We start from the raw sequence: 24878 nt of genomic DNA on the forward strand, positions 1-24878 counted from the left end.
CGAGGCCGGGCCGGAGCTCAACGGCCCCAGGGCGCGGCGGCGGAAGGAGGGAGGCGCGGGGAGGCAGGGCCGTGCTGCTGGTTATTATTGGGACGCGTACAAAAGGCGCGCGGGCGCGAGGCAGCCGCGCAGCCCGCCCCGCCGCGGGCCGGCGGCTCTGCCGCGGAGGAAAGGGCTGCGGGCCGGGCGGGCAGCGGGGCGCCCTCAGGCGGCTGCGGCCGCCTCGGCTCAGGCGCCGCGCGGGGAGCCGTAGCGCCAGGCGCCCGCCGCGGGCCCGGGCCGGCCCGGCGCGGGCGGAGTCCCCGTCAGCCGTAGTGGTACACGAAGTCGTAGCTGCTCGGCTCCTTGGGGATGGGTGGCGGTGCTTCGGGGATCTGGATGTTCTCCAAGTCCAGGAGCCTCAGCTTCATTTCCATGCTCAGCAACGTGTCCAGGTCACTCTTAGTTAGCTCACTGGACATGTCCTTCCCCAGGAGAGCGTTAAGCCCATCGATCCAGATACAGTACTGTAGAGAAGAAGGGTAACTGACACCTCCACGCATAAGCGACACATACTCCTGATACAGCTCCAGAATAGGTAACGTAGGAGGGGGTTAATCAAGGGGGCAGGGAAAAAAGGGGGGGGAGCAGACATGGACCATGTAAATTAAAAACTGAGAGGTAAGCATGAGCTTATGGCTCCAGCAAGAGGGGCAAGAGTTGTGATTGTGGTGTAACAGCAGAGAAAGCAAATCCATTTTAGGAGTCGGCATCTTATAGAACAGTAAAGAAGGAACAACTGACCAGAAAGAAAGAACTTATCATCATGCCTTTGAAAAGCAACCAATCCTTCTCAATTTCCTAAAGTAAAGTAGACTTCATTATTTTTTTTCTATTCCTTCACTCCCCAGGACAGTGGTCACAGCATCCAGTCTGACAGCATTCAAGTGTTTGGACCACAATTAGAAATACGGTTTGATTTTTGGGTGGTCCTGAGGGGAGCTAGGAGTTGGACTCGATACGTGTTGGTCCCTTCCAACTTGGGAGATTCTATGACACATATTAACTACTGTGCTTCTTACCTCATACTTGTTAGGTGCAATGAAGTTCAAGGTCTCATCAGGATCATATAGTATCGAGAAGGCCAATTCTAACACTTCCTGAATGGAAGAGAATTTTTCGCTCATTAACTGAACAAAATATCACAGCACCTTCAACCTGCTAACACAAGAGCAGCTGTCTTGCTGCAGCTCAGCGCACTTTCCCATAGTAGTATTTTTAGTCACTGTGGCCTATAGCAAACCCAGACTATGCTCACAGCACCCTGCAATCACAAACTAGAACTAGGAAAAGGCAGAGATATTAGATGGATTTTTGCAAATAATACACCAGGAAGTTGCAATTTGGAAAACTATTTGCTCCTCTTGCTTACTGCCAGTTTTCATCTCTATAACATTAGGTATCATGTATAGGCAAAAACGGAACACTTACCTTGTTCTGTTTCAACGCACTTTTCTCCTTCATGTGTGGACAGTCCTTCCCTGTGACAATGGCTTTGATGTCTGCAACTGGAACTAACAATAAAAAAGTAAAACTTGCACAAAGGAAATCATAACCAGGAAGGGACAGAATTTTGTCTTTGCAGCTGTGCATTTTTCCTGGTTTTGTAGTTCATTACTGCAGTTTTCCAAAATATGTTACTCATAGCACATCCCTACAGTTGGCTATCATAAGAAATACCAAGCCTATCATAAGAAATACCAAGCAATTGCCAAGACAAAAAGAGTTTGTGCAAGGATCGAAAACTGATCTTATTGCAGTTACGAGCTTCATCCACATCTCTTCTCTCTCCTTCGAGATGGTACTCAAAACAGCCTCTAGATGGCAGTGCACAGAACAAGACATAGTGGGCTCAGAACATAGTAATTAGGACTTACTTTTTTCCTGCAGTGATTCAAAGGTCACTTCCCCCTGGGCGTTATCTTCCAGATCCCCATAGTGTAACACCTTGTGATTCAGAGCCAGGCGACAATACCAAAATCTTTCTGGAAAACATAGAAAGTAGTCTAAACTGAGCAAGATTATTCACACAAGATCTTACAGCCAATGTGTTGTTACGGTCTCCCCAACCCAACCCCTCTACTCCAATTCCTCAGCATTACTTCCTGTTCATAAGGGGATAGCTGTATTCTTAGAAATTAACTTCTGTTCCATCCCAAACTATTGTCTGGTACAGGTAATCAGGTAAGACCAGGTAACCAGCTTCCCTTTCCAGCAACATTACTCCCAGGTTAATCTGTTAGGTATTATTTGCCTACATTTCTTCACATGAAGAGATGCAGTAGACATTTATCATCTTACCTTGCCTTCTGCGATTTCCAATTTTTCGGAAACTACTTCCCTCACAGAGCCTGTTCAAGCGCTGTTGTTTTATCAGCTCCAAGATCTCAGGCTGGATTTTCTCTCTGAGCTCCCTGGTGATCAAATATGGAAAACTAAGCAGGAACTAGAGATAACAGCAAGCATAGAAGGCAATTGTTTTTGTTAGGCACTTACACAATAGGTGGTGACTGGAAGTCATCCTGGCTCATCCTCTCAGACTGGCGTAGTCGCAGAATCTCAGAATAGCTTAGGCTGCGCAGTTTGCTCTTGAACTGGTCCAAAGAGTTGGGTTTGGATGGGAGAGCCCGTGTGATCTGTTCCCTCACAACCTGCATAACCTAAAGTGTTTGGTCAGGGTGAAAAGCAAGTCACATTCTTGCTGTTTAACAGCAGCAGAGAACCAGGGCAGAGTTCAGTGTCATCAAAGAACAGACATAAAATAACCATGGCCAGGAGTGTCAATATATCGGTGGCTTTGAAGATCCAGACGAACAAAGGATGATCTCGGGTCATACCAAATAAAAGTTTGGACAATCCTCCCTTACAGCCCACATCAATGCCCTGTCATACCCTTCTCTTTAACCAAATGTATTTGTCACTCAACCAAGGCTGAGCAAACACACTGTTCTGCAAAAGATTATACAAAAAACTGCTCTCCTCACTCTGACCTTATTAAAATCTTCTGCTGTCGCCCTCATTTCTTTCCAGGTCTTGTTCAACAGCTGGATGCAGATGGCAAACAGCTCCTCAAATGCACGGTCATGGGTGAAAAACATGGGGTGATAGTCATTCCGGCCTTCATTGGCTTCGGGAATAAACAGAAACCACAACCGTGTGAACGTACAGCACACAAACTACTAAGAGCATCTAAAATCCACTACAGTGACAAGAAGCCAATGGTGTACAACAGTACTTACTCAAAAGAGATGAAGACAGTTCAGTGCTTTGTCTCCCCATAGACAGTCCCTGTTGGGAATGGCAACTAGCCCCACACTTCTTCATACAAGCTTCTGTGACTAATGTCCCCTTTTCGGACTAGTCCCCCCAATGACTGCTTGCAGTTTTTACTGTTTTTCCTCTGACAAAATTTCTTCCAGTTGCTAACAGTCTCCAAATACTTTGAGACGGTCTGAGCTACTAAACATAAGTTTATGATGGTTTCTAGAATGGTTTTTATATAGTGCCCTGCTAAAGCCTTCCACTTCTGTCAGATTTTAAGGAGAACTAGAGTCCACACAACAAAATTTCTTATTTAACTTCAATACTGGTATTATTATGGGGACACTTATAATGCAATTCCAAGCTGCCACTGCCCTAACAAGGCAGAAATGAGACCAACGTATAAATGCTTGTGAATCTTGGTCAGCCTGTAAGTTACCCCAGCAAGCCTCAGCCCAGCAACTCAGGAAGATGAGGTAATGTTACTTACGGAGTTCTCCAACTTGCAGAATCTCACAAAGCATCCTGGTAAGCTCAATGGCACTGCGTCCAAAGGGACACTCATGCTTATCTTCTCGACTGCTGTTCTCCAGAACAATCTGCAGAAGGAGGATGCAACAAACAGTGAGCCAGAAGAGTTGCCAAGGTGTTTGTATCTGTATAGAACAGCAGTTTCATTTACCCGGATATAGGTGTCTTGATGAAATTTGGCCAAGTACAGCATGTTATCCAATGCCAGCATCCCTGGAGGAGTCTGAGTAAAATCCATGGCTGGATTGATGTGATTCTGTGAAAAGAGAGTGCAGAAAGAACCCAAAGAAATTAGCCCAAAGAAATGTTGTAAGAACCTTTCTTGAATTAATTTTACAACAACCTGTCCATCAAGCACTCCTTCACATCTATCCAAGAGGTAACCATGGACATTTGCAGACAATGCTATCTGAACTTCCTAGAAGAGAGGCTGATTCTGAGTTCTTCACAGAATGGGTAAGTAGGTATCTTCAGAGGATGTGCCTAACAAGCCCTGACATTTATCCAAACAGCAAGTTCATAATAATCTTCTCTGGGAGCCTGAGTTTAGCTGAGTTTCTAAAACTCAGGTAACAGAAGCATGGTGAAGCAAACAGCTCTTTCTGTTTCTTTTTCCCCACCACTCTCTCTAAATGCATACAGTGAATCCCAGCATCTTGTAGTCCTTGGTGTACATTGCTTTGCGTTTTTCTGTTCCACTGCCAGGGATGGTGTTGCTGTCAGATTCTGCATCAAATGCAATTCTTCTCAGCTCAAATATGATGTCTCTCTGTGCCTGAGGGACAGAAGGGAGGGAAACAGTAACACATAAGCAACCAGTAGGGCACTGTTTTCACATAATGCAGTCCCACCTCTCTCCAGAGCTCATGTAGTGAACACAGAGGTGCCAAAGGTCATTAACATTACATTAAACAAGACATTCCACTTCAAAATGGCAAGTATATTGGATAAAACAAAATGTTCGTTTGCATTTTCTTTTAACTGACCCAAGCTTACGTAAAGGCAATTTCTAGGCATTTCATTTAGGTAACGTTACGGTATTTTTCATTCAAGACTTCTATGCATATAAGAACTAAGTAACGGACACTTTAATAAGTGCCTGGCTTCCCTGCATATTGCAAGGCAAAGTATCAGATAAAAGCAAATGCCCTCAATAGAGGCAGAGGAATCAGTTTGACAGCTGGCATCACAGAGATCAAGAAAGGAATACATGGCTTGCAGCAACCACTTATAACTAGAAAAGCCCCATCACATACAGCAGGTTAGTCATGAGCATACCGGAATCTCAAAGACCACAATGTGAGTAGTTTCAAAACTATATGCAAAGTCTATACAAACTCCATAGAGCAAAGCATCTTAGGAATAAGTCCCCTTATAGCTTCTATTCTATCAACTCTTACTCAGCTCTAATAGTGACCTGATCATTGGGATCCATCTTGGTCATCATTCTCTCTTCCAGGAGATTAAAAGTCAGAACCTGTAGCACATACAGCTGATGTGCCATTTCTGTTTTAATTGGGCGGTTTCCTCTGATCACATGCTGCAAAATAAAGGATAGGGTAGGAATGAAAATAATACAGACCGACACTGAGGTGTTAGCTGCAAGCACATGGCAGGTTGCATGTATATCTCTGTACAGGACGATTCAACTGTTTAACTTCCATATTTCATCAGAAGCATAGCGTTAATGCTCTCTAACAGCAGGAAGAAGCATGCTGATTAACTCTCTTTTGAACAAGTGACTCCAATTTCACCTTTGAAAGAGTCACTTTTCTGGAAATGCCCTGAGGGCAGCAGAATTTACACTCTGCACAAGTGACACTTCTATTGAGAAAACATTAGTAAATACTCTGCCATTTTGGACATACTCACGTTCAAGATTATAGACCTCAGGTGCTTCTGGGCAAATGCATTAGCCATTTCCTGTTGGGGATTTAAAGTTGAAACAAAAATGAGTGAAATATAAGAAGTCCACATCATATAGAAAAGAGAAAAAGATTGATACCTATGAATTGGAGACAGCACTGACAAAGTGCTTTCACCACAGATTGTCAATTTAGCATGGGGTCTCACCACAAAGCAAGCATTAAGTTGGGAAGTTGGGATGCTAGGGTCTTCTTTACTATGGCCCAACTCATGGATGAGCCTACAAGCATCATTAATATGAAGGAAGGCTCTAAGGTAACCCAAGAACAGAAGAAAATTTAGGTTAAGACTGGACATCTAATGATACCTCAGCATCAGGACATATGGCTGCAGGGAGTATACTATGGGCTGCCCAGAGAATCTGTGATCTATAAAAGGTTCCTTCAATTAGTGTTTTGCAGCTTTCTATAGCTAGATTTTATATTCTATTTCTATACCCAAGAGAACAAGGACTGGAGGACACAGTGTGCAGTTCTCATCTATCTCAAAACCCTCCCACTGAAATTTATATTTCCTTTTGTCTCAGTTCCTAAAGAGCTGTTTAGAAATCAGTTTAAAGACAATGTTCAAAACCACTCCAGCGTACAAAAAAAAAAAAAAAAAGGGTGGGAGGCGTAGATGAATTTCATGCTTAAAGAAAACCTTCCAGTTACCCATTTATTATATGGCTTCCTTCCCCAGAAGAGGAGGGTTTCCCAACCATCAAGTTGTGATGTCAAACAGATGCAAATATCTGCTGCTAGCTTTCAATTCTGGGACTAATTGCACATGCACTTGCAAAAACCTATGTAGTTGGACTTCCCTTGTGAAGATGCACCTTTTGAAATACCAGCAATCTCATTACACCTGCAAGGTGAGCAGCGCAAGCGCTGATGTCAAGATGGAACATTATCTTAAGGTTGCTGTTATAAGCAACATCTTTGGGTAAGAAAAATCTGTTGGGTGATATGTCATCTGGAAGAAGTCCAAAAGAACTGTCAGTTCCAGATCTCTTCACAGTCCCATGCAGCACAGATTGAGAATTGGAAACAGATGTGCAGTCTTAGTCAATTTCATTCAATCAGCAGCACATTCTGAGCAACCCAAGACAGTTCCAACTGCTCACATCAACCCTGCTCTTCACAGGTTACATAAGGAGTATGGTTAAAATATGTATATTGACCTCATTCTGAGTCCCTATGATCTTTTTTGCTCCAAGAAGAAAACTTTGAAAAGAAGAGTGCTCTATGCTGACTTACAGTCAAGCCACAGTGGCTGCCAAGTTAAGTGACACTCATGTTACAACCAAAATGAGTCAGTGCTTGGGTGGAAGATATCTAAGAAGCATCTAAACGAAGTAGGAAGTGATTTCAGATTGCCTTCCAAGTCATTATTTTTAACTATGACTGATAGGAAACATTACTCTAATAGAGTAATGCCTGTTGTTAGAATTGTTCATGCATGCAACACAATTCTTACCGTAAAGGAATTAGTTTGCACATGAGACCAAGTAACAGGTGACTGAAGCACAAACAGTGGGAAGGATGAAGACAATTAAATGATTCTGAATAGCATAGTAAGAAGCATGAGGGGACACACAGCCTAACCACGGCCAAAGGATCTATTTTTAGCAGAGTCCAATAATAACCATTTGCTGCCTAACAGGGTCATGGAAACACAAAATCTTATAGGTTGGAAGGGGCCTATTGAGGTCATCTATTCCAATCCCCTGGTTCAAGCAACGTCAGCTCAAGATCAAGTTGCTCAGAAGAGTGTCTAGTCATGTTTTCAGTATCTCCACTGACAGAGACTACACAACTTCTCTGGGTAATATGTGCTGGTGTTTGACTACCCCCATATTAAGACTGCTTTCCCTTGTGCTCAGGGGGGAATTTCCTGGGTTTTAAACTTTGACTATTGCCTCTTGTCCCGTCAATAAGCACTAATGAGAAGAGTCAGGCTCCCTCTTCTTTATTCCCTTCCATCTGATATATATACACTTTGGTAAGATCCCCTCAAGCTTTCTCTTCTTTAGACTGAACAATACTAGGTCTGTCAGCCTCTATATGAAAGATGCTCTCCTCATGTAATAGTCTTAATTGCCCTGTGTTACCATGTGGATTGTGTTCAAGGGAGGAAAATAAAAAGAAAAAAAAAAAAAGATTCCTTAGAATTTTGTTTGCTATGAAGTTCATTATCTGAGCCAAATAACTAACAGAGGAGTAGTATGCTCTTCCTCATTTTCATGTGTTAAACATATCGTTTAATTTTGGATATTATGTAAAGTTTACTGAGGCTATTGTTTCCCTCCCAATGGCACTCATCTTCAGCAAAATTAAAGCATTCTCTATGCCACCCAGAAAACCTAAGAAATACACCAGAACTTCAAGATACAGAGGGTCTCAAATCAACCTATTAATGAGAGTGGTGATTCCCTTGGAAATAGTATGAGGCCAAAAAAAAACCCAAAAAAACAACAACAAAAAAGAAACAACCCAAACTTTCTCTTAGTACGACCCCCATTAAGGAGGCCATAGATTAGGCAGAATTTATGCTCTAGCCCCCAGGAAATTTTGTGACTGCTCTGCAGTATATTTTGTGACTGCTCTTCACAGATAAATATCTACCTTCGTAAAGACTCGGGTGGATATGAAACTAACACTAAGGCTAGATTTGTGGGATAGACTCAGGCTTTAAGTTTAAAGAGACAGATATCTACAGAACCGTCTCCAGTTTTAAAATTGGTGCATGTGATTAGTCTTATTGTATCAGTTTCCAAAGTAAAAGCAAGCCTTTCATGATCATCTTTAGTATTCTGTGCACACAAAAGGTCATTCAATTTTCTCTTGCCATTTATTCTTCTTCCCTCAAAGTCTGAGTCCATTCCCAGGAGTCCTCCCATTCTTTTCCCTAGGCTCATCCACTATCTGAAGCTTTTATGCATGGTCTCTATGATGCAAGGAGGCATAATTGGAGAAAAGCTATCATGCCTACAGTTCCACGTGACCAGCCCCCAGCCTCGAGTTACTTACAGTGATGGGCAGGTCTAGAGGGTTAAGCAGCTTGTCCTGCTGGCAGAAAGCAAAAAAGGCACAAAGAGAAGCAGACAGGATTTAGCTCAGAGTTGAGTCCAGGAAAAAAAAAAAAATAAAAAAAAAAAATAAAAGACACAAACAGGGCACTAGAGAAGAAAGGCTTAACACAGAAAAGCTACACAATACAGACATATGCACATCTTGCATGTAGCTGAGATGTCAGGGGTTTCCTCAGAGCAGGTGTTTCATTTCTCACATTTGCCAGCAGGAATATCCCCATATAACTTAAGTGTTTTTTTGTTTGGTTGGTTGGTTTTGGTTAAGTAAACACCTAGAACACCAAGGACACTACTCACAGCCTCCCTCTTCCTTCATCTCCCATAAAGAATTCAGTTTCTTCAAGAAGTTTCCATGCTGCATAGATTTTATTTTTTTTCTGTCTCAAGGCCTTTCAAATCCCTTTCTGAGCATCTCCTAAACAAAGATGTGCAGCCTGAGAACACATTATTAATAGGATAGCATTTTTTACCCCTGTGCTGCTACACTGAAATAGCTGTTTAAGTGCTTGGCAAGGTTTGAGGCCTGCCTTGCCCAGACAATTCAATTTCTGAGGCATAAAGGTAAACCATGAAGTATGAAGTAAGCTAGAAACCATCATTCAGGTTTAATGTCAGTAAGCAGCTACAAACCTGTCTCTTGTCCTCAGGTGCCTTCAGAAAGAGGGCATTAATCAGGGCAATGGCATATGTCTGGATCTCTTGGTTTGAGCTGCAGAAACAGTAATGGGAAGCTCATAAGAAGAGAACGTGCAGATAGAAAACTATGGCTTGCTGCTTTACTTTCATGTAAAAACATTTACTGCAGCTCTCTTGCACTTCAGTGGACAGGCAGGATTCAGGTAATCTACTTTTATGTCATCCAACCTTTCATGAGAACTAAGGACGCTCAGGGGAGACCTTACTGCTGTCTACAACTACCTGAAAGGAAGTAGTGAGGATGAGTGTTGGCCTCTTGCAGATAACCAGCGAGAGGACTGGAGGAAATGTCCTCAATTTGTGCCAGGGAAGGTTTAGGTCGGAAATTAGGAGACATTTCTTCTTAGAAAGAGCAGTCAAACATTGGAACAGGTTGCCCAGGGAGGTGGTGGAGTCACTGTCCCTGGGGGAGTTTAAGGGAAGGTTGGACATGGTGCTTAGGGACATGGTTTACTGGGTGGTGATGGTGGTCGGGGGATGGTTGGACCAGATGATGTTGGAGATCTTTCTGAACCTTAATGATTCTATGATTATAAAATCTGACAGAAATTGTCAACTGAATGGAATAATTTAGTTGGAAGGGACCTACAAAGATCATCAAGCCCAACTGCCCGACCACTTCAGGGCTAACCAAAAGTTGAAGCATATTATTATGGTCATTATCCAAATACCTCTCGAACACTGACAAGCACAGGGCAAACACCTCGCTGGGAAGCCTGTTCCAGTGTCTGGCCACACTCATAGTAAAGATTTTTTTCCCCAATGTCTAGATAGCTCCATTATTCAAAAGATCGTGCAAACTGCAGCCCAGCAGATCTCAGTGTCTAGCAACACCACAGTTAATTTTCTCTGCTGAAATTATCTCTTTAAAACCTAGCTATACTGCAGTCTATTATATAGCTACAGCTATAAACTTAAGTGAAGCATGTCATTTTTCTCACTGTGTTGATAGAAGCCACTGAACACTTTCATCTCTGCCAATGTAACTGACGTAGAAGCATGCCTCTATTTATGGCATTGCCCTCCAACCTCATGTCACGGACCCAACCCATGCCATTTTCTTATTGTCACCGAAGAGCCTCTTGAGGTAAAGGTTGCTTAGTCCCCTCCCAAACCATGCACGGCATGTGGTTTCACTTGTAATGTTTTCAGTAAGTTTCTGAGTGCTGATCACACTGTTTTTCACCCCCATCTTGATTCAAGATTCTCGATCAAATTCAGTTTTGTTTTCAGTTTTCTATGACTCCTGGGAGAGTTCTGCAGAACTTCAAGATCTTTTGATTAACACAGGTCCAGTACATCACCTAAACAAATACACACACACGTGCTTTTTATAAAACTTCTAAAGCTAAAACATCTTTTAGCTTAAATACTTATTTTCCCACTTTGGCATTTATCCATGGTATATCTGTGGATAACAACTATATTGTCTTTTCTACTGTTCCCTCCAAGTCTTCCTCATTCTGATCAATCTGCCGTATTTCAAATGAACGTTCTTGCATCATTCTAGGTTTACCCTGGGCCTCCAAGATCTGCAGGTCTCTGAAATGTCACTTCACCTGTTCTACCCTCTTTTCTGGGGCTTGCTTTCACCACACTGTTTGCTTTTTAACATAGCAAAACAATTTTTTAATTAAGTTTTCCTCTTCTAACTCATCCCTTTCAGACTTACTTCCACGGACCTGTTCTTCCAGAATCTATACTCTGTTAAGTATTCTTCCCTATTCATACTCTTGCCAAACAAGCACTGCAAATTCTGACTCACTCTGCAGCCTCTTTCCACAGTACTTCACACACAGAAACTATCTTCAGCAACTTACTTAAAAATAATACTTCCCTAAGCTTCTGCATCTACTCATCTGCCACCTTCGCCCATGTTTAAACTGTGTCTACTAGAATCAAAGAGTTAATCATCTGTTTTTCATCCCACATATCAAGGAAGAGAACAATGGCTTTTCTTGCTTTCTTCCCTCCTTCTCTTCTCCTCTTTCTAAATCATCTGTTTCTGACCAAGGAATATACAGCTTTTATGGTTGTTTATCTAGTTCAGTTCTACTCTTCCATGAAAAGAGAAACATGCACTTGTAAGCGATCTAAGTAGTTTGTTTTCTCAAACCTTTTGACTTGGAAAATGCAGAAAACTCCATTTGTGAATATAATTAATAACTCTTAATCAAGGAACTGTATTTTAACTAAACTGTAGTGCAAACTATGTGTCACCTGTGGGCATAAAATGCTCACGCATTTGACCTTAGTTAACAAACAGAAAACCTGAAGAAGTTCTCACAAACACTTCGTTCTGCAAGGAGTATGCTATTTCAGCTTTATAATTTCTGTTTTAGTAAAACATACTGAGGGGTTTGTTCTAACACCGAACATACCTTTGCTGCTGTTTAGGCAGAATATCTTTAAGACATACTCACAACCTTAAGTGCTTACAGATCACATTTTTCTAGGACCATCTCTTGTTTTTTCCCCATTTTAAATATTAGAACTCTTCAAATAAGACATCATATCAGTAATACCTTCAAAATAGCACCTTTATGTATTTAAAACATAAAAGGACGTATTTTCAAATTAAGAGATTCATAAAATTGATTTAAATCACACCACTGTTTGGTGGACACTCACACTTGCAGATGAGAAATGAGCTGCCCCACGGTGATCTCTTCTGCTATCTTCTGATACAGAGTCTGACTGTTCAACACCATGCTTTCTAGAATGGCTAGGGATCGTTGGAGTATGGAGACATCTACCATAGGCTGACTCACATACCCTGCAATCTAAAACCAGATGAACCATTAGGTCAACATATGCCCATCCAGGAAATCTTGTGCTGAATGAGACAAGCTGAGAGAAATATGGTTCAGAAAGCTGGGCTAAAATTGTAAGATTGTACTGGGCTCTCAATCATTACTCAGCTTCTCACAGTCACCATGTAGGTATTGGATGCTTCATTAAAGCTCAAAATAAAATAGTAAGCACTGACCCCCTTGACCCAAACTTACCTGTTTAATGAAGGTTATTGAAACCATGTCCCAGGAGACAATACCATGGTCCATGAGCTCCAAGAAGGCAGTCAAGGTGAAAGCCAACATTTCACTGTAACTAAGAAAATGAAGAATGCAGTTACAAGCAAGTTAGTAATTTGGTAGCAAGGAAGAAGCCTGTCCAAGCTGAATAAGTGAAAAACGCCACCATCTTTTCCTAATACAATAGACTGCAGTTTGTCAGCTTAGGGACCAACAAATTGTTTGCATTTAAGAAGAGAATTTTATTGTTCTGTGTAATCCTATTTTATTTTTTTTTTCTGTTTATAAGCACAAATTAAAACCAGCAACAATAACTCCCTAGTCCTGCCACCAAAGACTCACAATCTCCTGGATCAGCACCCAGCCACTCAAAGGAATAACAGTAGCGATGCAAGAACAGAAGAAAGAATGCTGTGTTTATTCCTGGGTAATACACAGAATCACTACTCAAATTCAACATTTTCATGGGAGAAAAAGAACAATAAACAACAACAACAAAACACAGGATATCCATTATAGGGACAGACAGTTACAAAAAGACCAACTTGAAAAGCAGAAAACTTCTGAAGATGATCAACTGAAAATTTAAACCATCTGTAAATACTATGTTTTTCAACAGTCATCATATTTGAGCTCCAGAGAAAATTATTGCATAAAAAATGCAGAAGTCTTTGGAAAGGATAAGCCCTTTACAAATGCATGCACAAAAAACAACTAAAGTGTTTTAACACCAGAGGAAAAAAAAAACAAAAAAAAACAAGAAAACATGTCATGCTGTAAACAGTGGAACCTGGCTTCAAACAAAACTAAAGCACAGCATGAATTGTGGAAAATTTAATACAAAACCAGAACAGTGAAGGGAAAAAATGACTATGAGATATGCTGAAAATATTATTTGCTAATAAATCAAAAATAGATGATCAGTAAGTGTAACAACAATAATTTATCAAGACTTTTAAAGTACTTCCAATGAGAGAACAACTGGAGTGGAAAAGCCAAGTAAAATTATTTGCATCAGAGTTCATCATGAATGTGCTTGGAGAAACCTCAAGAACAAGCCATAAAATATGAAAAACAGATGTACAGGAACAGACAATATTCAAAGAATTCCAAAAGAACTAAGATACACTACTGTCAAACTACAGCAAGGTATTTGGATCAGGAGGGCTGCAAGGAGAAGCTGGGGCTGCTGGGGGTGCGACTCAGCCAGTCCCAGGCAGCCGTGTGATGAACGTGACACTAACCAAAGCTATGTTGTCAGCAGCACTGGTAGCGCCTCTCTGGAAACAGATGTCACAAAAGGTATTAAAATAACAACAACAAAACAAAACAAAACCTACACTGCATGGCAGCTGCGAGGAGAATGAGAAAAATATGACAGAAATAACTCTGAAGACACCGAGGTCTGTGAAGGAGGGAAAGGAGGTGCTTCAGGCACCAGAGAGCATTCCCCTGTAGCCAATGGAGAAGACCATGGTAATGCTGGTTGTCCCCAGCAGCCCTTGGAAGACCATGACAGAGCAGCTACAACTACTACAGCCCACAGAGGACTGCACACCACGGCAGTGGAGGATGTGTCCTAAAGGAAGGTGCAGCCCATGGAGAGCCCATGCTGGAGCATGCTGCTGGCAGAAACTGTGGCCCATGGGATACCCATGCTGGAGCAGTCTGTTCCCAAAGGACTGCACTCTGAGGAAAAGACCCATGCTGAAGCAGTTCTTGAAGAACTGCAACTCCCAAGTCAAGTCTGTTCTGCCCATGATAGCGATTGGTAACCTGTCTTTCTCTCAACGCACAAGCTTTTTCACCTGATTTTCTCCCCCTGTCCTGTAGGAGAGGGGAGTGAGAGAAGCTTGGTGGGCATCTGGCTGCCAGCCAAGGTTAACCTACCACATAGTGAAGCACAGAAGAAATCAGTAAGACAGGATGAGAACAGTTAAGTTTGACTCTAGACTTCAAAAAAGATCTTTTAGGAGGTGCTTCCATTAACAGTCTCAAAAACAAAACAAAAGCAAACAAAAATAAAATAAAAATACCTGTTAGCAGATGGGGGTTGGTGAAAACAAAGCCCTTTCTTGCATTAATAACTGACTAAAGGACAACAGATAAAAGGGTAGAAATTAAATAGCCAGGTTCCAAAACAATGAAAAGTTACAAACAAATTTCCCAACTAAGAGCCAGTAACAAGTAAACATGAAACTTCCTTCCACATAGTACTACTATAGATGCCAAAAGATGGAAGAAATGCCCAAAAGATCTTAAGGAGATAAAAATTCTGCTCAGAAAATTCAAAAGTTGGAAACTGTTGAAGATGGAAGAGTTATACTTTCCCTTACACGCATTCCTTAGTTCTTTCCATTTCCTGAGATAAACAGACCTTTGGCCTTTTATGTCAATTCTTCTGATGCAGATGAAAAAGTACCAACCACATATACAAGAGCCAGCAATGTACTTGCTGCTGACTGGAATGCAAATACCGCCAGTTCTAAAGGAATGTTCTTGTGTGCAACTGTATGTGGGTTTTAAAATGGACTACCTTATTCATCTGCAGTCTGCAGCAGAACTGCTCTAAGAGATTATGAGCATAAGAAAGGTAATAAAAGTCTTTTAGTTATTATGAGGTTTACCAAAAGACTAAAAAAAACTGTCTATATTGCTACACCAGCATTTGCTATGAGGTTAGCTGCCTAATGCCACTTCAGAAAGCAAATTAGCCCCCGACTGAGGCCCTGTTTTATTAACTCAACAGCCCTGCTCTAGAGTCCTGGAATACAGTCAACTTACTGGGACAGAAGCTTGGTCCCACTCTCCACAAGCCGTGTCAGCACTGTAATCCCTTCCATGTTGATAAACTCTGTGGCAAAGGTCACATCTGCTGAAAGTTTAGCCAATTCTTTCATGGCATCAAGTCGAGTGTCCATACTGTGTGACTGGATCCTCTCCATCAGCTGGCGAGCTGCCCTAGACTGGGAATATATAAGGATAATGCTTGTTACAGACTGCAGACTGAGTCCTGCCAACATCGGTAACGTTCTGTGAGAAGACTACAGATGGGCAGAACACAGAGAAAAGCTAGAGATACAAGCCATTGACAGAGTAAGTAGCAGGAATGATCACCAAGTTTAAGATGAAATAAGAAAAGGCTGTTCTTGACAACAGTTGCAGAGAGTAATAAATAGCATTTACCCTAATGTGTAAAATAGCATGTTTTTGTTCTTCATGAGATGATTAGAAGTGGATACAGAAATCTGGACTGAAACCATCAAAGAAACATATTTTAAAAAATCTCTCTCATTCAAAGAGAAACACAAGTTCATTTTAGGTACACACATGACATTCTGTAAGATTTCTCAAACACGAATCAATTATGTCCTCTCAACCATCTCTTGTCAAAGTAACTTCTTCCTGTTCTACCCATTCGCAACTAATGACAGTTGCCCAAGAAGGTTTAAGAATTTTCTTAAAAGGAAGCTACAGCAACTAAATAACATAAAATAAACATATTTTTGGGATTTATTTACAGAAAGACCTATACAAAGGCAGAGCATCCAAAAGAAAGATATGCACCACAACCAGGAAGGAAAACAAGAGTATATGCTTCACTGAGCAGAATGGACCACTGTAAAGGTAAGCCCCCAACAATTCTGGGAGAAAACGGAAGAGATGAGAGGCAAGAAGAGCCTACCATAGTAGGACAGCTACTGAGAAAAAGGGATGTGAGGAAGTGTTTACCGGGGAGACTGCCAGCTGTAGGATTGTTCCATTCTTGATGTCACAGCGAGTCTGAAAGAAAACAGAAACTACAGAAAAATGGGGAAAAGGAACGTAACTGGATCTACAGTGCAGATTTGCACGCACAAGGGGTTCCTATACCACACAGCCCTGGTGAACACATTGAATTGGACCACTGGATCCTTGCACCTATAGGCATTCAAAGGGAGAAGTGCAAGGTTCCTCAGCTGAATGACACCATTCAAGTCTGTATTCTGATAGTAGAGACGCTGCCCCTCCAGGATTAGTGACAGTATTGCTCTGTGATATTAGTCCATTTTTTTTTTTATTTGCCTTGAATATCAGCAAATTGCTTTCTCTCAGACTGACCTGCTCTGTGATGTACAGCTGAGGACCATCAGCATATCGTAAGGTGTAGTATTCAGGGTTTGGCAGTGACCACCTGGAAGAGGAAGGATATGTGAGTTTCTTCTTCCTCTCAATTAGGAACAGCAGCTTGATTGCAGGAGGGTGAAAAAACTTCCAAGCAAAGCCTTAGCACAGGAAACTAAGTCTCCCAAAGGGAAAAGAAAGGATATTACTTTTGGGGAGAAGGGGCTTCAAACTAGTCTAAGTCACATTCTGTGGAATTTCTCAAGATGCCTGCACTTGGGCCAATCTTCAGAGATGCCAAGGCTGGGGGCACACACATACACTCAGAAGTGGCATAAAGATGCAAAGCCTCGGTATTCCAGGAGTACGTTTCTTCTGACATACGCCCAGGCCCATTCTGTGGCCAAAACTACAGCAGGCTGCAAGGATAACACTAGCAGCACATTGACAACCATCAGCAGAGACTTTCCACAGTACCCCAGCAAGACTTGTCAGAGGAACAGACTTCCTCCACAAGGGTTCCCAAAGGAACTAGACTTACCCATCACAGACCTCCTTGATGATGGATGCAAGAGGCCTTTTCTAGAAGAGACAGAGAGAGCTCTCAGTAGCCACGTTCCTCTCAACCAGAAAGGAACTATTTCTATGCTTTCCACACTCCAGCGTCAAAGTTGTGGTGCATGGAAGAAACAGACTCCTCCACCACCTGGTTACCGTGTCTCACCTGATCAATTTCCAGCAGCTGAGCATTAGCACCTGGCCACTCAACAGCTACTTTCACAATGTCTGAAGGTGGTGGCATTGCTCCAGACTCCTGCAGATGCCTTTACAACAGCATACAACTCCACACCTGTTAAAAGAAAAGACAGTGAGAACTCTCTGATAATTATTTGAATTGTTACATTGCACCTGACATCAAGTTTCAAAAAGATACAGAAGACCAGCATTATGGTTTGGTGGGCCTCATCAATATGGACAAAACATCCAGTGTACCTGGGACCAAGGCCTCATACTAAAACAGCACATTGTGAAATGTTATGCCTAATGTTATCCCCTAAAGAATATTTCTGAGAGCTTGTTAGGGTACTCATACAAGACTGAGACTAACTCTCTGATTAGCAAAGCCCTGTCTTCCACCCTCTCTCTGCACTGCCAGGTCAGCTTTGAGGACAGTAAAGCAATAGCTCCCTAAACTCAGCTACTATCTATATGTGAGGGAAGGAGCATACAGACCAGGTAGCCTCCCTCCCATGGGCTGGTGATTATTGATACCCTTATCACATTTCTTAAGATACCTTGATCTACTCAGGATACTGAAACAGGCTCCTATGCAGAGTAGTAGTAGTTAGCTTTATTCCTTTCCCTTTCTATAACATCGTCATTTCAAAACACAAATATTCATTACAGAAGAAAAGTTAACATTTGCTCTGGAGGTCTACCTTTCACTCCTTTATCTGCCTTAAGAGCTTGCGTTCAGGGTTTGGTTCCAGACAGCTGTCAGACACGCTTGTTTGTGCTTCATCTGGTAGCTAAGAGGCTGTAAAGAAATGTACTTGTTCAGTTCCTTTTTAACCCTCTCCTAGGCAGAGGGAGTTGCCCTACTGTCTCCCACAAAGCCATGGAGATAAAGTCACATTGGAGAGAGATGACCCTTACCAACAGTTCTCAGGTGCAACAGCTTCACGCTTCCAAACATGAGAACTGACTGGCCGCAGAAGTCCTGTCCTTAAGAACTCTTCCTAAGACTCAATTTCCAGTATATCCAGACAGAGATGATAAGCATCTAAAGTACAATTCCACAGATCCTATGGGAGCTGCTGTTGTGACAACCCAATCCCCCTTTCCCAGAACAGAGGAGAGACGATACAGAGCAGGGACACTGCTTCATGATTAACATATTTGCCTGACTTACTCAATCAACTGGGAAAGAGATGCTAAGACAAAGGTAAAACAGCCACCTTTGGAGTTTTCCTGATGCTAGGCAAACAACTTATAGAAGGGAGTGCAGAGGAGAGACCTTTCCACGGATCAGCAAAGACCAATCTGGCAGAGATACCTGGCCCAGGAAGCTGGTCTACATGACTGTGCTGGGACACAGCACTTCTAAAAAAAATTTGCTGAGTCTGCCACAGAAGGTGTGTATGCCTAGCCCATGCAGGATGTTAGCCTAGAGATCCACAGATGATCTCAATTAACGAAGCTCACATGCCTCTTCCTTCCCTAGCAGAGACTGGTATAACTCCATGGACAGATATGAAAACTCATGCATGCTAATGTTTCTCTGCTTCCATACACACACAACCCCCTGTGACTATCTTCTCACTCCAGTTCAGGAAGCTTCCTAGCCACAGTTTTAAGACAGTGCGCAAGCTGTGACTTTCCTTTCTCTGTTTCCAAGCCTAGAAAAGGACATTACAGCCTCCTGGTGCAGTCTTCTTAGACGGTCACAACATTACCATCACTCCTACCTGTGGAATTGAGAACGAAGGGTGCAAGTTTAGCATTTTTTTTCACAGCACCTCCTGGAAATGCTCAGTGTTACCACTGCAGCTAGCCTTACCCTCAAGTCCCCACTAGATCATAGATACTTGCTTTACAACAAAGGCACTTTCTGGTGAGAATTATTTTCCTATTAAACCAAGCACTGTTTACCACAAGAAACCCTTCTGAAGGTCTCTGCAGTTCCTGCAAGACACAGGAATCTTGAACTCTAAAACTACCTGGGTCCTTAGCCATCCCATAAAGGAGACTGGAAATGACATGGGCACAGGAACACCATCCTCCTCCACTCTTATGACAGCTGGATCTGGTCCACTACCATCCCACCCACTGGAAACTATCTGGCAAACCAAGTTCTAAATTTCATGATATTCTGAAAATGCAGTTTTATCCCTACTCACAGAGATTAATACAGTCTCACTGCTCCTTCCAACTTTCTCCTTTCTTTTTAGCATCAATCCCAAGAGCTGTTTACATTTTCTTACAACCAGAAAATTATTAAAACTAAACACAATTCATGTGGAAAAGTACCTGTCAAGTTGAACCACTCATAATCCACTCAAGTTAGATTCAGCTTTGCCAGTTTCTCAAAATAAAGTCTCCATCCTTTGAGATAAGCAGCACAGGACTAGTTCAGAAAGAGCTTTCAGAAAGAGCTGGCCTTCGAAAAGCAACAGACTCAGTGACCCAATCAGGCTGAACAGGTAGGCATTAATGACAATGTATGATGAGAATCATAAACGTTTTTCTGTCAAAATTGCATGTTAGAGTCAACCAGCTGCACAAACAACACCTGGTATTTTGCTTCCTAATAATGGAGGGAAGACAACCAAACCATCTACCTCTACAAGATTCTCTCTGGATAAAAAAAATTAACCCTCTTGACAATGGCAGTGTCCCTCAAAGAAGGTACACCAGGTAAAAAACTCTAGCTTGAACAAGTTGAGGTCACACGAAGGAAGACTGCTCAGCTGAGAGCTCAGTTAGATTAGTATTTCAAAGAAGCCTGTGCAGCCCTAGAGGTAGGCTAGTTCACAAACAGGAAGCACTGACTGTATGCTGTCCTTTGTAAACATTGTCTCCAAAGTCTCTCACTCCAGGAGGGAAACATACAAACATTTTACTCTTTGCTAAGAGACATGTTAACATGCAGCAAACACATTCTCAGGATGCTTCTAACCATAAACTCATTTACACATTTACATGAACTCATAAACACAGTTGCTGGTACTATTTTCATACCCATTGCAACCAGTAAATTGGACCCAACTCCTTTCTTCTACGCTCATTCTTGAGGCAGATGACCTTCTTTTGTCCAAACTAAATTAAGAATTCAGGGACTGAAAAAGCTCTAAGAACCCAGGACCAGAATAGCCCCTTGCCTCATTGAATAAGCAGAACAAAGCCTGTAGGGATCCGCAGAACAGGAATGCCTTGAACCCAGATATATTTAGAAGACTGCAGCACTGATTATTATGGCTAGTATCCACAGTGAGCCTATGCGATACCCATACCACCTATCCTCACTCTGCTCCTAAGTCAATGTCCAATATCTGCTATTTCTGAGGACATAAAAGGTCTCCCAGGCATGCCATACTACAACTGAGGAGTCCTGATCCTAAAAACATGATTTTCTCTATCATCCAAGTACACTGTAATAAAACAAAGTAGAATCAAGAATGTCTGCTGAAGCAACAAACTGTAGCATTAGCCATTTTGTCTCAGAAATAAATGGATGAACCTAATAAAAAACTATGAATCAATCTTTCTCACTTCCTTTCCCTTAACCTTCCCTCTCCCCCATATTATTCAAACTTTCATATGACTTTTGCAGCAATAGCTGATGAGTTACACTTGTTTAGGGCTAATTCTTTAAGTCCATTATGACAATTACTAGTATACAAGAAGTGACACAGCTCCGTAGAGATTCTCTAGACAAAATACCCAACTTACACGACAGCTCCAGATCTGCAGGACATACAGATTTCTACCAGTGAAGTATAGCAACAGACAGGCAATTCACAAATGATATGCAATTTCCACTCACTGATCTCCATTCTGGAACTAAAGCCTGAAATGACTTAAACCTGAAGGCCTGAAAAATCATAATCACACACTGTCTTCAATACTCAGAACAGCTTGCAATAAGGGAAGAGATAATTACTTCTTCCACAAATGAACTAACTCATGACTAGAAACCATCTAAACACACGCTTGCAGTCCAGAAGGCTAACTGCATCCAGGGCTGCATCAACAGAGGAGTGGCCAGGAATTCGAGGGTGGTGATTGAGAGCTGGGGCTGTTCAGCCTGGAGAAGAGAAAGCTCAGGGGCAACCTTTATGCATCTTTTCAGTATTTCAAGGGGGCTTATAAAAAAGATGGAGAGCAACTTTTTGCTTGGGCAGATAATGACAGGACAAGGGGGAAAGGTTTTAAATTAAAAGAGGGGAGATTTAGATTAGAGGTTAGGAGGAAATCCTTCACTCGGAGGGTGGTGAGGCACTGACACAGGCTGCCCAGAGAAGCTGTGGATGCCCCATCCCTGGAGATGTTCAAGGCCAGGTTGGACAAGGCCCTGAGCAACCTGATCTGGTGGGTGGCACACCCCTACCCATGGGAGGGGGTTGGAACTGGGTGATCTGTAAGGCCCTTTCCAAGCTGAGCCATTCTGTAATTTTATGATTCAGCATTCAGCTTTCAAAGCACTGCAAACGTGAAGAGGCAAGGCTCAAAGATCACCTATTTCCTCCACTATTTACAACGGAATCTGCAACACTCAACTAATATATCCATAATTAATTAGCGTCTGACTAATACCACTTTTCCCTTTAGCCTCTTACAGTACAGTCATAGTCCTTTATTTATACTGCAACTTACATTGCAAGTTGCTACTGAAGACATCCACGTAAGGAATTCAAGTTACAACAATGCCTGTCCCAGAACACAAAGAAATAGTGTTTTATACACCAAAACAAAAATACCCAGATTACTAAACACAGAAGCCTTCACAAATCTTTACGGAATTTATCTATCTTTTCTCTTGTGAAGAACGCAATCATTCAGCAAGAGGAACTGCATATTAAAATAAAAACATCGATGCTCTAAGAAATTCTACACAAAATCTCCTGTTTCACTAGAAGGAGTACTACAGAGGCTACCTCGCAGCTCCTACAGACAACACACTCTACCTGCAGCTCCTTCAGTATCCTTGTTACTGAAAACAGAAACCAAACAAGTTTTAATACACTACTCCAAAAAAGTTTTCAGCTGCATACAAACTCAGAAAATAATTTACCATGATATATTAAGACTGTGTGTGCCCCTGAGTTCTTCCATTAATAAGCACATACTCATAACCAGAAATCCTTATTCCAAACAGCATTCAAGGAACAGCAACCAAAGTGAATAAAACATAGCTTACAGACTATTTCGTTCAACAGCAGTACCATGGAAGAAATACCACAACAGCCTACCAAAGATGAGATGCACACATCAAAATGAATCAGCTAAACAGAAGAACATAGAAAAGTAGGAATTAAAAATCCAAAAAGGTACAAAACACTTCAGACAGTCAGGTCAAACAAACCCTTGAAGGACCTACACAGATAAGTGGCTCAGCAGTATCTGCTTCCCAGAAGAAAGGAGAGAAGAGTAAAGAGTAGATTAAAAAAAAAGTGTACTTCAGGCCAGTCTCTTACCAGGAGATGGTCTGACAAGAGTGCTTTGAAAGATTTTACTGCATGTCTGCAGACGTGAGAGGTGACAGATGTTAAGCATTAGAATAGGTATTCTGCAGTGTCCTAGTGACACATCTGACAAAACAACTGTTCAGAAGCTCTGGGGAAGAAGCAGAGGTTGCAATTTTGCGTAATTGTTGTGATCAGTTACTTACTGGTATCTCACAGCACATTCTTTTCAAAAACAGCATGTAAGCAATTCTCACAGTTTTATACTGGGGGAGAGCAGCCAAGCTGAAATCCATCAAAGATGAATTCACTCTGCTTCTGCAGAGTGAGGTCCTTCATACAAATCAGTGGTGTAGGGGTAGCTGCAAGGCAAGGAGAAGTCAGCAGAGCCACTCATAACACACTATTCAAGAGACTTCTGAGAAGCTGCAAGCTAAAACAAGTGGAGTATTTTAAACAGACTTTCCCTATTCACAAACTCAATCTTTTCATTACAGATAGAGAACAAAGCGCGCTGCACACAGAATAGAAATGAGGAGGATGAAAGAACATTCAATGAAAAAGAAAAGCTGCCTGGTAGAATCCACCAGTTAACCAGTGAATAGCTGCAGCTTCTGAATCCTGTAGATGCAAAAAGACATCCTAGTCAGTTCTCAGCAAGTCTCCAGATGGTGGTACCAACAGGCCAAACGTGAGGTGGAAGTGACATTAGCAGAGTGACCAACTGGACGAGCAAGCAGAGAAGATAGCTTCCTTGACCAAGCAGCAGGAGAGGGCAGCAGACAGCAAAGTCCGACCTGAGGACTACATACAATCTTATAGGTTATTTCATTTAAAAGGCAAAGACAAACGTACTCCACTAGAGAAGCCAATGAACCAAGTGGCTCAGATCCGATGCCTCTGGGGTCTAAAGTTGCCCACGGCTGTGCTTTGGCTGTAAAAAACAAACAAACAAAACACTAAACTAAAAACGGTCTATGACACTAGACCCAGTCTAACACAGTCGGACACATCTGCTAGGAAACACAGAAACAAATGGTAACAGACAAAAGGAAATAACTGTTTTTTTATTATTTTTAATCATGCAAGTGAGTTGCAAGAAGGCTGCAAGGCCAGGCAGCAAAACCCGGATCTTGGGCCTAAGCCCCCTCTCAGAAGCGGGCTATTTCTCCAGATGAGCCGCTCTCCCTTCTGTATTTCGGGCCCGCTCAGCTGCCGGGAACCGCGAGCAGCGCCCTTCTCACGCGGCTTCTCGGCCCGCGGGCTGGAGGCAGCCGGGCGAGCACGAAGGCCCGGTCGCGGCCCCTCCCCGGCCTCACCAAGAGCCAGGGCGGCGCGGCCCCTCGCGGCTCCAGCGCACCGGCCCCTCCGGCGGAGGGCGCGGGGCGGGCCCGGCAGCGCTGCGGCGGCCACCACCAGGCCGGAACCTCGCGGCGGGGCCGCCGGCTGGAAGGACCGCGGGCGGGCCCCGCAGGGCCGAGAGGAAGCAGCGGCAGCGACCGCGAGCAGCCACCGCCCCGGGCCAGCTCCCGCCCCCGCCCCCGCTCCCGCTCCCACTCTCGCCCTCGCCCTCGCCCCCGCCCCCGCCCGCGCCCCGCGCTCACCCGGCCCCGCCGCGGCCGCTGCGCGCTCCGGCCGCCCGGCAGCTCCGGCCGCCCCGCCGAGGCGCTGCAGGCCACTGGCGCCGTCGGCTGTCACTCAGCCGCCTTCACCGCCCATTGGCGGCGCGCCCACTGACGTCACGCGCCCGCAGCGCGCTGCCATGGAGACCGCGGCCGGCCCCGCCCCGCCCCGCCGGGTCCAGCCGCCCCGGCGGTCGCTGCGCGGCCCCTGCGGCCACCGCCCCCGGGCGGGCTGCCCGCGCTACGGGGACCGAGTCGCCCCGGGCCCCTCCGCCCTCCCGGCACCGCGCGGGACAGTTCGCATCGGCTGCTCGGGCCAACGATGCCGGTCTCCGGGACCGGCTCCAGCGGAGCAGCCTCCCCGTAGCCGTGCCGGCCGCAGGGCTGGCAGGGAATGTCCGGGGGGGAG

The 24878-nt window shown here is 43.3% G+C and overlaps 1 protein-coding gene across 8 annotated transcripts; it reads right to left on the bottom strand.

Annotated features, from left to right (window-relative positions):
- Window positions 1-118: 118 nt before the first annotated feature.
- On the bottom strand, window positions 119-24874 carry ELMO2 (engulfment and cell motility 2). 8 transcript variants are annotated; one of them, XM_084296678.1, is made up of 22 exons: window positions 24452-24874; window positions 18102-18199; window positions 17387-17512; window positions 17204-17244; window positions 16660-16732; window positions 16291-16341; window positions 15343-15524; window positions 12535-12634; window positions 12158-12309; window positions 9461-9539; window positions 5704-5754; window positions 5249-5371; window positions 4472-4606; window positions 3983-4087; window positions 3791-3899; window positions 3030-3166; window positions 2536-2699; window positions 2341-2453; window positions 1917-2024; window positions 1471-1553; window positions 1062-1139; window positions 119-506 (listed from the first exon to the last, which is right to left on the bottom strand). In XM_084296678.1, the coding sequence occupies exons 3-22, from the start codon at window positions 17462-17464 to the stop codon at window positions 306-308; spliced, it is 2163 nt and encodes a 720-aa protein (XP_084152804.1). In that variant the 5' UTR covers window positions 17465-17512; window positions 18102-18199; window positions 24452-24874; the 3' UTR covers window positions 119-305. The 8 variants fall into 8 exon arrangements, with proteins under 8 accessions (XP_084152804.1, XP_084152805.1, XP_084152803.1 ...); XM_084296679.1 differs by lacking the exon at window positions 18102-18199 and adding an exon at window positions 23703-23781; XM_084296677.1 differs by lacking the exon at window positions 24452-24874 and adding an exon at window positions 23054-23198.
- Window positions 24875-24878: the final 4 nt, after the last annotated feature.

The sequence above is a fragment of the Netta rufina genome (assembly GCF_964035555.1).
Source record: "Netta rufina genome assembly, chromosome: 16".
NCBI classification, from domain to species: Eukaryota; Metazoa; Chordata; class Aves; order Anseriformes; family Anatidae; genus Netta; species Netta rufina.